Below are 14,271 nucleotides of genomic sequence, written 5' to 3' on the forward strand. Positions count from 1 at the left end.
TATAGAGAAAAAGTCTTCCCTTGGCTGAAAAAAAAAAAAAACTAGAATTTTCCTTTCTTCATATTATATTTATGGTTGTAAAATCATGTCTATTCATCCACTCTAAAAGACCTATGTTAATTATTAACTTTTTAATACTGATTTTAAAAAGGACACTTGTCTTTTAGAGATACATGTTAAAATTTTTACTGACACACATACACATACATATAATAAACCAGGAGAGGTGAAGGGAGATGGGGCAGGGTTGACCATGGCTGAGGATTGTGAGGGCTGGGTGATAAGGACGCAGAGGTTCATTTTTCTACTTTTGTATATGTTCAAAATTCTCCCTAAGAAGAATTAAAAAAGAAAAAGATGACCTTTGTTGATAAAGCATATGCTTTAAGACTGACAACTCCTCTCCAAGATCTCAGTTCACCATTTCTTTGAGGAGTCTCTTTATCCAACCAGCCTCAAGGAACAAGACGACCTTTCACTTCTCAATGCTTAGAAATATCTTATAAACGCTCCAAATGTTCCCATATGCTAAAGGAAGGAGCCTTACGAGTCTTCAACATGCATGTCCCCAACACCCTATACACTAAATCTTTAGGAAATCAATTTGCCTCATAGTCTTTTCATTCATCAGGCGACCAAACACTTCTTCCCTTATGTGGACAACTCATTTACTAACTAGTCCGAACTGCCTTTATACAACTGACTTCCATAACTCTTTTTAGATTACAATCTCCAAGTCGTAAGGATTTGTTTAACCCTCTTTGTGCAGTGTATTGCTTAGTACCAAAAATGCCACAGAAAATATCTGCAATCTCTAAATGCCTAGAAGGAAATATATTCCTCTATGTTGTCTGGTACTGATTTATGACTTTGGATATATTGTAGAATGTGGATCATTTTCCAGTCATGAATAACTCATCCACTATGCTATAATGTGGAACCCACTAGCAGAAAAGTACAGAAGCAAACATGCAACCAGCTGAGAGACTGACCGTAATTTAACTTTTTTTTCAGTTTTATCATTAGACCACAAAATCACAGTATTTCTATAATCTGCGATGGACTAGGGACAATAAATTATGTTTAAATTCACCTTATTATAATAATAAGGCAATTAGGCTCAAAAGAAAGCTGACTTCTAACTGTAAATGTTCTTTTGTAAACATAACATTTTAAACCTGTTTAAATCCAGAGATTTTTATTACACAATCTGATTTTTTACATCAATAAAACCTTAGCTATAACAATACAGATGAAGGAACAACAATTTAACTTGTACTGAAATAAATATTTGACATACAAAGCACATACAGTGAAAAAAGGTCACAATAAATTACAAGTGGAGACATTATTTTGCTCAATCACCAAAGAAAGCCCTTGTTACTTCCAATTTCACACCATCGAATTTATCATTCTTGCTGATTTAAGCAGAACACAGGACAAATATGGATCCCAGGGCTTACTTTCACAGGTACCAGGACAGATAATTTACTATAGTGATCCAATTTGGAAATCAGTAGGGACCAGTAAATCTCTGCATAGAAGAGCGAATGAGGTCCTTTTTTCTTAGTGTCAGCAGGCTATGATTATTATGTTTATTAGATTTTCTTGAAAGGGCTTCACATTTTCTCAAATACGCAGGAGAACTATATTTCCCCTCTGAGCCCTACATTAGCATTTATGTGCTTTGGTCTTGAATGATGCATTTTTCAATTTATTTTATAAATTTATACCATCTAGACAGTATTGGCCTGAAGAGTAAAACTCCCCAACCTGCACAATATTAGATATTAAAAACGGCTTCGAGAGAAGTTACTAAGAAATGCTGACATACCGTATATACAAATTTTTTACTTCAATATTATCCCATCATATAGAGCACCAGAAGTAATGCATTTATAAATCAAACATTTTATAAATGACTATTTCTAATCTTTGCAACCATTTCACATTTGATCCAATATAAACATATCATAAATGTCACCTGCCCAAGACTGCCCATTTGATCTCAGCTTACAAATTATTATATACGTGTAGGCAAAATTTCACGTGAAAAAGGAATTGTTCTGTTTCAAAGTTAAAAAGGAAAAAGAGAAAAATCTGACATTAAACTGTCATGAACAGAGAAAAGAAAGTTAATTTCAAAGGGATAAGCACATCAAAAAAATAGTTTCAAATGAAGTTACGCAGGAAAAAGTGAAACGATTCTTGGGCCCTTCTAGAACGTAATTTTTAGGTTCCAGCAAAGATACCATCTATAGTGTTTCCCTATCCTTTCCTAAGAATCTGTTTTAGAGTTAAAAAACACTGCACTTTTACTGTATCTTGTCACATCAACTCAAACTGAACGCAGATCAGTTTTCCTGTACGCAAAGGAGATGAAATGCTAGTAGAGTTGGTCCCATACACTGGAAAGAGTTCCTTCTAAAGAACCCCACCTGAATACCACGTCAGAAGATAAACACCTCCTAAAATAATTACCACCAAGAAACCTCCCCAATCTTTTAGCAGTTCTTTCACAATCCTTAGTACATGCCCAATAATCATTATCCACCCAGAATATTATGAGGACTGCTTATTAAAACAATCTGTGGGACTAACACCTGGATTTATAAACACGAGCCTTTGGTATACTATCTGTTGAGCTACTGTATCATATAGCCTCTGTGGAATTCTCCCAACTCTAGAGAAATTCCAACAAGATATTGAGAGAAATTAGTTGCCTCTTCAACCCAAACTGAATTTTCAAATTTAGCTGCCATTTTTGACAGAATATCCAAAAAATTCACTATGGTTTTGAATTACTGTGAAAAGTCTGAATTTTAAAAGAGCTTGAACTGCTACATTAGTGTGCCTACAAAATGGTATAATGAACAAGTTTTAAGTAATGGTCTTCTATACGCCTGAAAATACAGAAGGAGCAAGAATGGTTTTACAGTGTTTAGGGGAGTCAGGCACTTAATATTGACAAAACAAAACAAAACAGACCATGATCTGAGTAATGTCACTCCCAACTGTGGACTATTTTATATTTTACTGTTTTCTTAGAAGCAGATATTGACAGGGTATTTCTTCCAGTTTTGAACATTTCTTTATTAATACACGTACTCACAGTAAATGCTTACTAAATATGTGTTGAACGTGAAATAATTACGTATTAAAAGGGTTGTGAAGTACAGATTCTTAGTTTTATGGCTGACTCAAGCACTTTTAGTGACCTTTCAACACTGCATCTGAAACAACTGGGGGCTACTTGAGGAAAGAGTGCCACCTACTGATTATAAAACATAACTGTCTGTGGCTTTCTCCCTTTAGGTTTTCATTTCTGAATACGTTATCAAAATCAGTCTAATTTGAGTGAGAACTCTGAGACTAACAGATCCTAACTGAGGAGGGGGGGATCCAGAATAACTATATTAATCAAAATAAATTCGTTAGCACTTGTTAAGGGTCTTTGCCACCATCCCTCGAAATTAACTTCATTCTAATCTGAAACATCTTTAAAACTGAATCTTTCAGTTCTGCTTATTACATGTATACTTGTTTTCCTTTCCAGGATGAACAATATTTACATCCTAAACCTCCACACCTAACCTGAATTTTTGGATCCTTATTTTATTTTTAGGAAGCTTTCTAATTAACAGCTTTGCAAATCTTGGTTATATGACAGATGCCACTGACCATCCATAACCTCTGTTTTAAAATTAGCATGTCTTGATTTTCTCTGTAAAGGAGCTTCCTAAATATCCAAATTTATTTAAAAAAAAAACAAAAAAACCAAACAACTAAGGTTAGTTTTCTTCTTTGCTTTCTTTCAGGAGCATCTACCTCAGTGATGCTCATTTCAAAAAAATCTAAATACAAATTGTATTTAAGAAATGTGTCTTTTTACTGATATTAAAAAGTTTAAATTTGTAAGGAATCAAGTATACAAAACGAATATAGAAAAAAGTAGGTTTTATATGAGACTTCCACCTGTTCAAGAGGGTTTCCTCAGTATAAAAAAAAATGGTACTATACCACTTCCTGAAGAATTAGCTATTCTGAATGTTAAATCAACTTCTTTTAAACCTGTAGGTAAAACAAAAAGTAGAGTTATGTAGTAAGAGTTAATTTAAACTACATTCATTCTCTATACCATTATTGTATTTCCTTAATTTTAATTTGATAATTGTACAAGTTACACTATAATTTTGATGCCAAATCAGCAGGTTGTATATATTCATTCTGTAGAATTTCTAACTATAATTTCATGCAAACTAAACATCTAATAATGCTCAAATTGTAAAATTTACTTTCTCAGGAGTTTAGAAGTGTTTCATTTATAAATCATGCCTTCCTTTAAGGACCAACCAAATCTCTACTTCCACTGAGTCAAACATGAGCACATCAGAGATATTATAATCCTGTTATATGTGATAAAGTGTCAATAACAGTGTTTTCATTTGTAGTAATTTTCATGTTAAAACCAACATGAATTTTTTCCTTTGTGAAAATCTTTTTGATTTTCAAAATAAAGAGAAAAAACTAAAAAAAAAAAAATACTAAAGGTTATTAAAAGATGGTCACGTTAAAACCAAAGGACACAAAAATAAAAAATGGAAAAACTAGTGAGTGTGAGTAAGTTCTTCCCTTTAGTTTACAGTATTGTCCCAGAGTTCATTCCTTAGCTTTGACAAATACTCTATAGTTACGTAAGGTGGTAACACTAGATGAAGCTGAGTAAACGATACACATGAACTCTCTGTACTATTTTTCCAACTCTCCTATAAATCTGATTATCTCAAGATTAAAAAAAAATTTATAGAAAAAAAAACTAGTAATTTCAAAAAAAGTGTCTTCAGCTGCCAAAACTTGATAATTCAAGACTTTTTAAAAACATCACTAGGAATCAACAATATGCTGTTTACTTAATTTTACAGTCACTTTATTGCTCTACAAATTTTAGTTTTTAAACTATCAGATTACATATATAATGATAATGAGGCTAGACACACATACACACACACACACAATCAACTGTATATTATGAGGCTGTTTCTCCAACTTAGTGGACAACATTACAAAAATACAAAAATATCTAGTTACAGCTGACTTCAAACAAGAACTACCAAGTAGAACTTTTTGTAATCTATCATATCATCTTTGTCTAGATTTGGAGGTTCAACAAAAAGAAAGCTGATGTTATGGTTAAGTTACTAATGAATGTATTTGATAAATCGAAATTACATGCAGACAGAAGAAAATCAGTTATAAAAACCATTACCTTACTCTGTACTAAAATTTTATAATGTTTTAAACATTTCCAATCGTGCAACAGTAATAAAGATCAAAAGGAATTTTATAAAGGAGTTCAGAGAAGCTCAACAGGACTTAATATATCCCACAACCCAAATCACATTTGCAAGCACCCAATTCCCCAAATTTACCTATGTGCACTATTCCCCCACAACTCCTCCCCCAGCCTCATTCTCAATTACTTTACCTATAAACCTTTACATTTAACCTTTTAAATCAAATCTGATAGGTAAATATGTAATCTATAGAATAATCTTCACTACTATTTCAGAAATGACACCAAGTACAGTTGGTGGGCATACGCTCAATCTTCAGTTACATTCCTTTCAAAAGGCATCTGAAAACTCAAGCCTAACAAACTGAGAAAGCCGGCAGTCAAGCATCTGAACTAGGTTAATGCTGTAAACTATAATAATACCAATAACCTGTGTGCCCACATTTGTAAAAGAAGGATTTCCTATTTGAGAAACATTACTCAAAGGAAAGCTGTATAACTACTGCTTTCCGTTGTAGAAGGTTAGATGACTCCAAATATTTATCCCATCAGTTAACAAGCTTATATTTTAGCTTTTTTCTTTCTTGTAAACACTCAGCCACAAATATTTAAGGAAATAAAGTTTGGAAGGTCATAGTAAGATACATATAGAATTACTCATAATGGTACATCCAAATGAATCTGTCCTATCAAAGCAGCATGAAATCAATCTAATAGCGATTTGAAGTTAAATTCAGTGGGAAACGCTTCTGCTAAAATCATCAACCAAAATTACTGAATGGCAAAGGAACACTGTCTCAAAATATACTGAATTCACATGTATTAATATTACCATAATGAACTCATGCCAGATATAAACTCAGGTTACCAATTAGGTTGAGTTTTTTTTTTTTTCTTTTTTTTTTTAAGAGAAATAAATGTACTTCATGATATAAGCGTAGCAGCATCTAAAACAGATTTGGTACATTTATCATAAGATACAAACTTCCATAACCTTTACCAACACAGCACAGTAGAATTTTCTCAGAAACTTTTTTAAAAAAGGCTTGATTTAACATGCCAGGAAAATGATTACTTTTCCATTGAGGTGCATTTATGTAAATTACATAAACTGGATTGAGGTCAGTGTAACACCTGGAATTTACAATCCCCTAGCAGAAGTATCAGCTGCTAATAATGCTTATATTAGATATAACTTAACTGGATATTAAACTATGCAACTGTTGGTGCCAGTCTGCTTATAAAGGCAATGCTCTGGAGACAAAGTCTTCTCACAAACAGGGGGCAAGCAGGTTTCATTATTATGTGTTCAACAACAATCCTCAGTTCATTAAACAAGGTCCTGCAAAACAGAATTGTCATCTTTCAGAAACACAAGGAAAAAGATACATAATGCTAGGAAATGCTAATGAAGAAATTTGTCACAGCCAATAAAGAATTTTACAAAGTTAAAATAGCTATGATGTATTCTGGGAACAAACACACGATAAATCCTCAAAATCAACACTTGTGTCTTTTTTGAGTGGAAAGGTTCCTCTAACAAAAGCATTTAATAAATGGCTATATCTGAAAGCTGAGTTATGAATGATTTTATATTTTGTTCTTTTTAGTAGAGTCCCATCATTCTCACACTTAACTTAGGCAAGTTAAACTAGCTTTAAAAAAGACAGCAAGAGAGAGAGAATTATATAGGCAATCCCACCCATTCCCTTAAATGAACATGCCTCCTAGAGCGCTCCTCCTCTGTAAAACAGGAATATGCACTTCAGAGTCGTGGTGATGTTTAAATGAGACAACACAGCAGACGTTCAAGAGCAGAGCAAACTGGCTCTTTTTTGCCTACAGATTAAAGCCCAGTTTCACGGCATAACATCCATAACCCTCCACAATCTGGTGTCAACCTCATTTTCTGCTTCATCGCCTGCCACTACTCCCTGCCTTAACTCCTACGTTCCAACCTCATTTTCTGCTTCATCGCCTGCCACTACTCCCTGCCTTAACTCCTACGTTCCAGCTATGTTGCATGTTTGTGCTCAAAACAGGATGTGGACTTTGCTTCTGTGTTCCACGCCTACAAAGTACTCTCTGTTACATGCTGTGTATTACTGTACAAGTCACACACATACTGTACAGACTAGCATACACCAAATCCCATATATTATACTGTAAATTGTGATCTGAAGAATTATCCATGGTAATTTTGACTAGTCACAATTTTCACCTTACGTACTGACTCAAGAACCTAACCCCTGCATAAGATACAAGTCTTGTTCTATTTTTCTCTGTCCAGTGTTATCTTTAGGGTTAGGGTGAGAAAAAAGGAATAAATCTACTTTAAAAAGTTTTTTTAATATTCTCTCACCAAAAAAAAGGAAGATAATTTGGAAAGATGCATAGTTATCCAAAAATCTGCCCTCCTTCTCATATCTGCTTAGTGACGCCACCGTTACTGACAAATCTCTGAGGTCTCTGCGCCAGGAACATGGAGGTCTTCTGTATCTCATTCTTCTTCCCAAGCCCTAAGATTCTACCTCCTAAATATCTTTCAAATTTATCCTTTCTTTCCTTTACCAATGGATGAGTTTAACCTCTAATATTATCTTGACTAGACTAACAATCTTCAAATTGGTCTTTTTTCCTCTTGGTAAGTCTACAATCAATCCTCTGGAATACATTAATAAATCAGATCTCATCATTCCCAACCTCCCCCCAGGTTAAAACTTCAAATGCTTTCCATCCCTCCAAATAAAATCCAAATCCCACCTTCCCAACACAGATCTCGATATATGATTCCTAAACTCTAACAACATGTAACTGCCAGTATGCCAAGCACTTTCAGGCACCTATGTGCCTGAACTCAGGCACAAAACTCAAACTTTAAAAAAAATTAGCTTAAATTACCGCCAAAAAACCAAACCTCTTGCCATCAAGTCGATTCCAACCCATGGCAACCCCGTATGTTACAGAGTAGAACTGCTCCGTAGGGTTCCTCTTTACAGAAGATCCCCAGATGGTACGGTTTGTGCTTGACTGCTAACCTAAAGGATGGCAGTTCAAAACAGTTCAAACCCACTCAGCAGTACTGCACAAAAGGCCTAGCAACCTGCTTCTGTTAAAATTATAGCTAAGAAAACCCTAGTGACATGAACAGACACTTCATCAAAGAGGACACTCAGGAGGCCCACAAGACAAGAAAAGAAGCTTGTGATTATTAGCCTTAGAGTGATGCAAATAAAAACTACAATGAGATACCATCTCAGCCCCAGAAAAATGACAATGACCAAAAAAACAGAAAACAACAAATGCTGATGAGGTTGTGGGGAGACTGGAACTCTTATACATTGCTGGTGAGACTGTAAAATGATAAAACCACTATGGAAAACGGTATGGCGCTTCCTCAAAAAGCTGAATTAGAAATATCTTAAGATTCAGCAATCCCACTCCTAGGCGTATACCCAAGAAATGTAAGAGCAGTGACATGAATAGACATATGGACATCTATGTTCACTGTAGCATTATTGGCAACAGCAAAAAGCCGGAAACAACCTAAAGTGCCCATCAACGGGTGAATGAATAAACAAATAGTGGTACATACATACAATGGAATAAATACTACAAAACCATAAAGAACGATGGGAGCCTTGGTGGCACAGTGGTTAAAAACTCAGCTGCTAACCAAAAGGTCTGCAGTTCAAATCCACCAGCCACTTCTTGGACATTCTATGGGGCAGTTCTATTCTGTTCTATAGGGTTGCTGTGACACCGGGTTTGTTTTTTGTTTTTACAAAGAATGATGAATAAAGGAAACAAAAGGCTCAAAGAAACTAGTCCATAAGACTGATAGCCCAGACAAACTATGGCCTCTTCTTTTTTTTTTAATGTACAAATACATTTGTTTATTTTGCTTTTTTTAAATTGTACTTTAGATGAGGGTTTACTGAATAAACCAGTTTCTCATTAAACAGCACACATATTGTTTCATGACATTGGCTAACAACTCCACAACATGCCAACACTCTCCCTTCTCAACCTTGGGTTCCCTATCATCAGCTTTCCTGTCCCCTCCTGCCTTCTAGTCCTAGTCCCAGGGCTGACAAACCACAGCTTCTTCGAACCTGAGACCAGAAGAACTATATGGTGCTTGGCTATCTCTACCTTTCTGACCAGGACACAATGGAAGGTCCTGGATTGAATAGGAGAAGAATGTGGAACAAAATTCAAATTCCTAAAAATGGCCAGATCTACTGGACCAACAGAGACTAGAGGAAGCCCCAAGACTATCGTCCAAAGATGCCCTTTGAACTTGGGACTGAGGCTATTTCTGGAGGTCACCCTTCAGCCATATAACAGATTGGCTTATAAAATAAACAATATCACCCATGAGTAATGTGCTCCCTTAAACAATCAACTATATGAGACAAAATGGTCAACATTTACCCAAAAGCAAAGACAAGAAGGCAAGGAGGGGAAGGGAAGCTAGATCAATGGAAACAAGACAAGCAGAATGGAAATAATGAGAATGCTGACACATTGTGAAAACTGTAACCAATGCCATGGAACGATGTGTCTAAAAATTGCTAAATGAGAACCTAATTTGCTGTGTAAACTTTCACCTAAAACACAATAAAATATTATTAAGGAAACCCTATATCAGGCAATTCTGCTCTAACACAAGGGGCTGCCATGAGTTGGAATCAACAGCAGCTAACAACAACAGTCTTTATTACCAGGCCTTTCTTCTGTGATGCTGCTAGGTGGGTTCGAACCACCAACCTTTGGATTAGTAGTCAACAGAAACTGTCTGCGCCACCCAATGAGCCTAAATTACTACCGTATTAGTGAATTCTCATCTGTCTCTGTCTGTTCTCTGTGCTTTCACGATACCTCTGACCATCACACTGACTTCCATAGTGGTCTAATTCAGCGCCAAGTACCTTGAAAGATATTTTAATTCAACATAGATGTGTTATCAACGCACAATCACTGTTTTATGAATGAATCAGTCAAACGAATAAAACTAGAAGGCACCTTGAAAACACTCTAGTCAAACTCCCTGGGGTTATAAAGGCAGCCTAATGAGGTCAATGGCTAGTCTAAAATCTTATCACCAGTTCTTTCATTAGACCAAGTCAAAATTCCTGTACAGCAGCGCTGACAACAAAATTTCTGGTGATGACAGAGATGTTGCATATCTGTGCTGTCCAATACAGTGGCCACCAGCTTTCGAGCACTTGAAATGTGGTTAGTATGACTCAGGAACTGAGTTTTCTATTTTTCTGAATTTTTTAAAATTTTATTCTTGGTGAAAATATATACATAGCAAAACATACTCATTCAACAATTTCTACGTATACAATTCAGTGACACTGGTTACATTCTTCATGTTATATCATCTCTCTCACTGTCTCTGCCCAAATTATTTCACCCCCATTAAGTTAGACTCGCTGGCCCTTAAAACTTCTAATCTATACTTTAGAGTTACTGTTGTCAAATTGATCAAATATGGGTAATTCTTTAAAAGAGAGCAATGCTCAAGGTAAACTTTTTTTACTAATTGAGCTAAACTGTTACTTGGTTTAAAGATGACTTCAGGGTATAGTTTCAGTTTCAAGCTTAAAGATTATCTCATGACAATAGATTCAGGAGTTTCTCCCAGTTTCAACTGGTCCAGTAAGCCTGGATTCCACAGGAGTTTGAAATTGTTCCATATCTCTCCACACCCTTGTAATCAGGATTCATCTATTGAGTATTTTCTTAAGTTTGAATTACTTTAAATTTAAATGGTCAAATGCCGCTAGCTACTACCACATCGGACAGATTGAATTGCACAGCTCTAAACAACACCTACACAAAGGACTGACACCACCAACTTCTTTTTTTAATAATTTTTATTGTGCTTTAAGTGAAAGTTTACAAATCAAGTCAGTCTGTCACATATAAGCTTATATACACCTTACTACATACTCCCATTTACTCTCCCCCTAATGAGTCAGCCCGCTCCCTTCTTCCAGTCTCTCTTTTCGTGACCATTTTGCCAGTTTCTAATGCTCTCTACCCTCCCATCTCCCCTCCAGACAGGAGATGCCAACACAGTCTCAAGTGTCCACCTGATACAAGTAGCTCACTCTTCATCAGCATCTCTCTCCAGCTCATTGTCCAGTCCCTTCCATGTCTGATGAATAGTCTTCGGGAATGGTTCCTGTCCTGGGCCAACAAGTTTGGGGACTATGACTGCCGGGCTTCTTCTAGGCTCAATCAGACCGTCAAGTCTGGTCTTTTTATGAGAATTTGGGGTCTGCATCCCACTGTTCTCCTGCTCCCTCAGGAGTTCTCTGTTGTGTTCCCTGTCAGGGCAGTCATCAGTTGTGGCTGGGCACCATCTAGCTCTTCTGGTCTCAGGATGATGTAAGTCTCTAGCCCTTTCTGTCTCGGGCTCATAGTTATCGTGTGACCTTGGTGTTCTTCATTTTCCTTTGATCCAAATGGGTTGAGCCCAATTGATGCATCTTAGATGGCCGCTTGTTAGCATTTAAGACCCTAGACGCCACACTTCAAAGTGGGATGCAGAATGTTTTCACAGTAGAGTTTATTATGCCAATTGACTTAGAAGTCCCCTTAAGCCATAGTCCCCAAACCCCTGCCCTTGCTCCGCAGACCTTCGAAGCATTCAGTTTATCCCGGAAACTTCTTTGCTTTTGGTCCAGTCCAGTTGAGCTGACCTTCCCTGTATTGACTGTCCTACCCTTCACCTAAAGTAGTTCTCATCTACTAACTAATCAGTAAATAACCCTCTCCCAACTTTGACACCACCAATTTAAGAATAAATATGATAGATGAAAATAATAAAAACTGACGATAGTCTCAAAGCTCTTAAAAAAAAAGTGTAATGTAGAAAAAGTAGTTTTTACAGTCTGTTTACCAACATTTATAAGCTCAGATCTTTTATGACACTTTTTCATTGTTTTGATTAAAAGGTATGCTTATGGAAGATCTTTGAAAATGTTTATTAACACTTATTTGTGTTGTCTTGATCCACTCCTATCCTTTTATTTTCATTCTACTGAATACTTCTAAATTTACAGATTTGCTAATATGATATGTAAGAAAATGGGAGTGAAGAAGAAATGGGTATAAAGAAACACAAAGAAGCAAATCTGCTCATGAAAGATAGATGTCAGGAATGAGACTGAAGACAGTGTCTGAAATGAATACATGGACAGCAAGAAAGAAGGCAAAAACACATGGGATCTAGTAAAAATGAAGGTTTACCTGCCACTACCAAAACCAAAACCAAGCCTGTTGGCATTGAGTCGATTCCGACTTACTGTGACCCTACAGGACAGAGTAAAACTGCCCCACAGGGTTTCCAAGGAGCGCCTGGTGGATCTGAACTGCCAACGTTTTGGTAGCTCTTAGTCACTATGCCACCAGGGTTTCCTATTCGGGGCTCACTAAGGACATTTACCTATATGTGGAAATTGCTGAACTGGTGTATGTTCTGCTGTGTACATTCTCAACAACAACAACCAAAGAATAATTTATGCCTAAAATGAGTTCTTAATTCAGGAAAAAAGATTGTCAAAAAAATCACAAAGATCTCCTCAAAAGTGAGTAATCAGAATTGCAGAAAAGAAAAAAACAAAAAACTATTTATTAAGAACCAAATACATTCTTAGCACTTTTAAAATATATTTCACTTTACTCTTGTGGTAAAATAAGTTCCTTTATGTGGCCTCTTGTCTTGGCTATTTGGAAAAACAGCTTGAGAGATTTTCTCCCTAAGCCCTAGTTTTCTATCCCAGAGGGTTTCTTACTTTTGTCCAGGTTGACTGATATTTCCTGGGTAAGCTGTAAACAACTTGTGGTTTGATACTTTTTGGCTGGTTGTGGGCTGCAGCCTGCCCTGTGATTGGTATACACCCTGCAGGGACTGGCCGATAGACTATGCAAATGAAGTATCTTTGGCCTACTGAGAGGGATTGGTCAGTTCATGGCCCTGATGGGAGGGCCATGTCTTGAAATTGATGAGGAGTTTGTATACATATATATACAGCCAACCACACGGAAGTTATTCAGACAGGAAGCAAACAGAAGCAGGAGGAATAAAGAGAGAAGCAGCAGAGAGAAGAGGCAAAGAACCTCCTAAAAGAGCTGTAACACCAAAGATAGCAAAGGGCCAAAAGAGGCCCAACAAAAGAGCCAGCAACAACAGGGGCAAAGCTGATGACAGACAGCAGGGCCATTTGTCCTGAGAGGCCAAAGAGAAGGCCTGTTCTGAGGGGTCTGAGAAGAGGCCCACATGGCACAGAGGGAGCATCCACAGCAGAAAATGGGCCTGCCTGCTTACGCAGCCGAGAGGAGCTAAGAGAGTTGTCCTGTGCTTAAGAAAGGAGGCTGCTTGCATGTTTCCTGATCCTGGGTTCGTACCCTGTTACTTCCTAAAAACACCATTCAACTTTAAGTATGGTCTGAGTTCTGTGTAGCCACTGCACTGGATTATCAAACCCAGAAGACAAATAGATAGTGCCATGGGAGGGACAGCTGCTGTCAGAATTGGTAAAAGGTTGGAGAGTGGAGGTATGTCTGACCTCTACCTCACAGGGATCAGCGTTGTGCTGACCCTGGTCATTATCTCCCCTGAAGTTAGACAGGTTCTGATGCTATTCCTACCATTTTACATCGCTCTACCAATGAAGATATTCAAATTTAAACAACTTGCCTAAAATCACACACCTAGTAAATGATAAGCCAGCATTCAAACTGTCCTTTTCATTTTATCAAAATGTAACAAGGACTATCCTAATACACTGATGGGATTTGGGGTTGAACTCTATGTAATGAATTTATTTTAAATTTGGGGGAAAAAAACTAAGTATTAATGTCTGAGTTAATAAGTTATTAAAAATTAGCTGTTCATTTCAGTTTTACTCTTAACTTTTGAGCTCGGGATACATAATTTATTGTATATTAAGTTTCAT

General features: G+C 36.6%; 1 protein-coding gene across 2 annotated transcripts in view; it reads right to left on the minus strand.

Annotated features, from left to right (window-relative positions):
* Positions 1-1,181: 1,181 nt before the first annotated feature.
* Positions 1,182-14,271, minus strand: part of TMEM33 (transmembrane protein 33) — a 28,599-nt gene continuing 15,509 nt past the window's right edge. The window contains exons 8-9 of one of the 2 annotated variants that reach the window (XM_003411318.3): positions 6,495-6,635; positions 1,182-4,071 (exon numbers count right to left, since the gene is read on the minus strand). In XM_003411318.3, coding sequence (XP_003411366.1) covers positions 6,506-6,635 — 130 coding nt within the window. In that variant the 3' untranslated portion in view covers positions 1,182-4,071; positions 6,495-6,505. Of the gene's footprint in view, positions 6,636-14,271 lie in introns of both variants that reach the window. The other variant, XM_010591437.3, reaches the window with a different exon arrangement.

Source organism: Loxodonta africana, chromosome 5 (genome assembly GCF_030014295.1).
Source record: "Loxodonta africana isolate mLoxAfr1 chromosome 5, mLoxAfr1.hap2, whole genome shotgun sequence".
Lineage (NCBI taxonomy): Eukaryota > Metazoa > Chordata > Mammalia > Proboscidea > Elephantidae > Loxodonta > Loxodonta africana.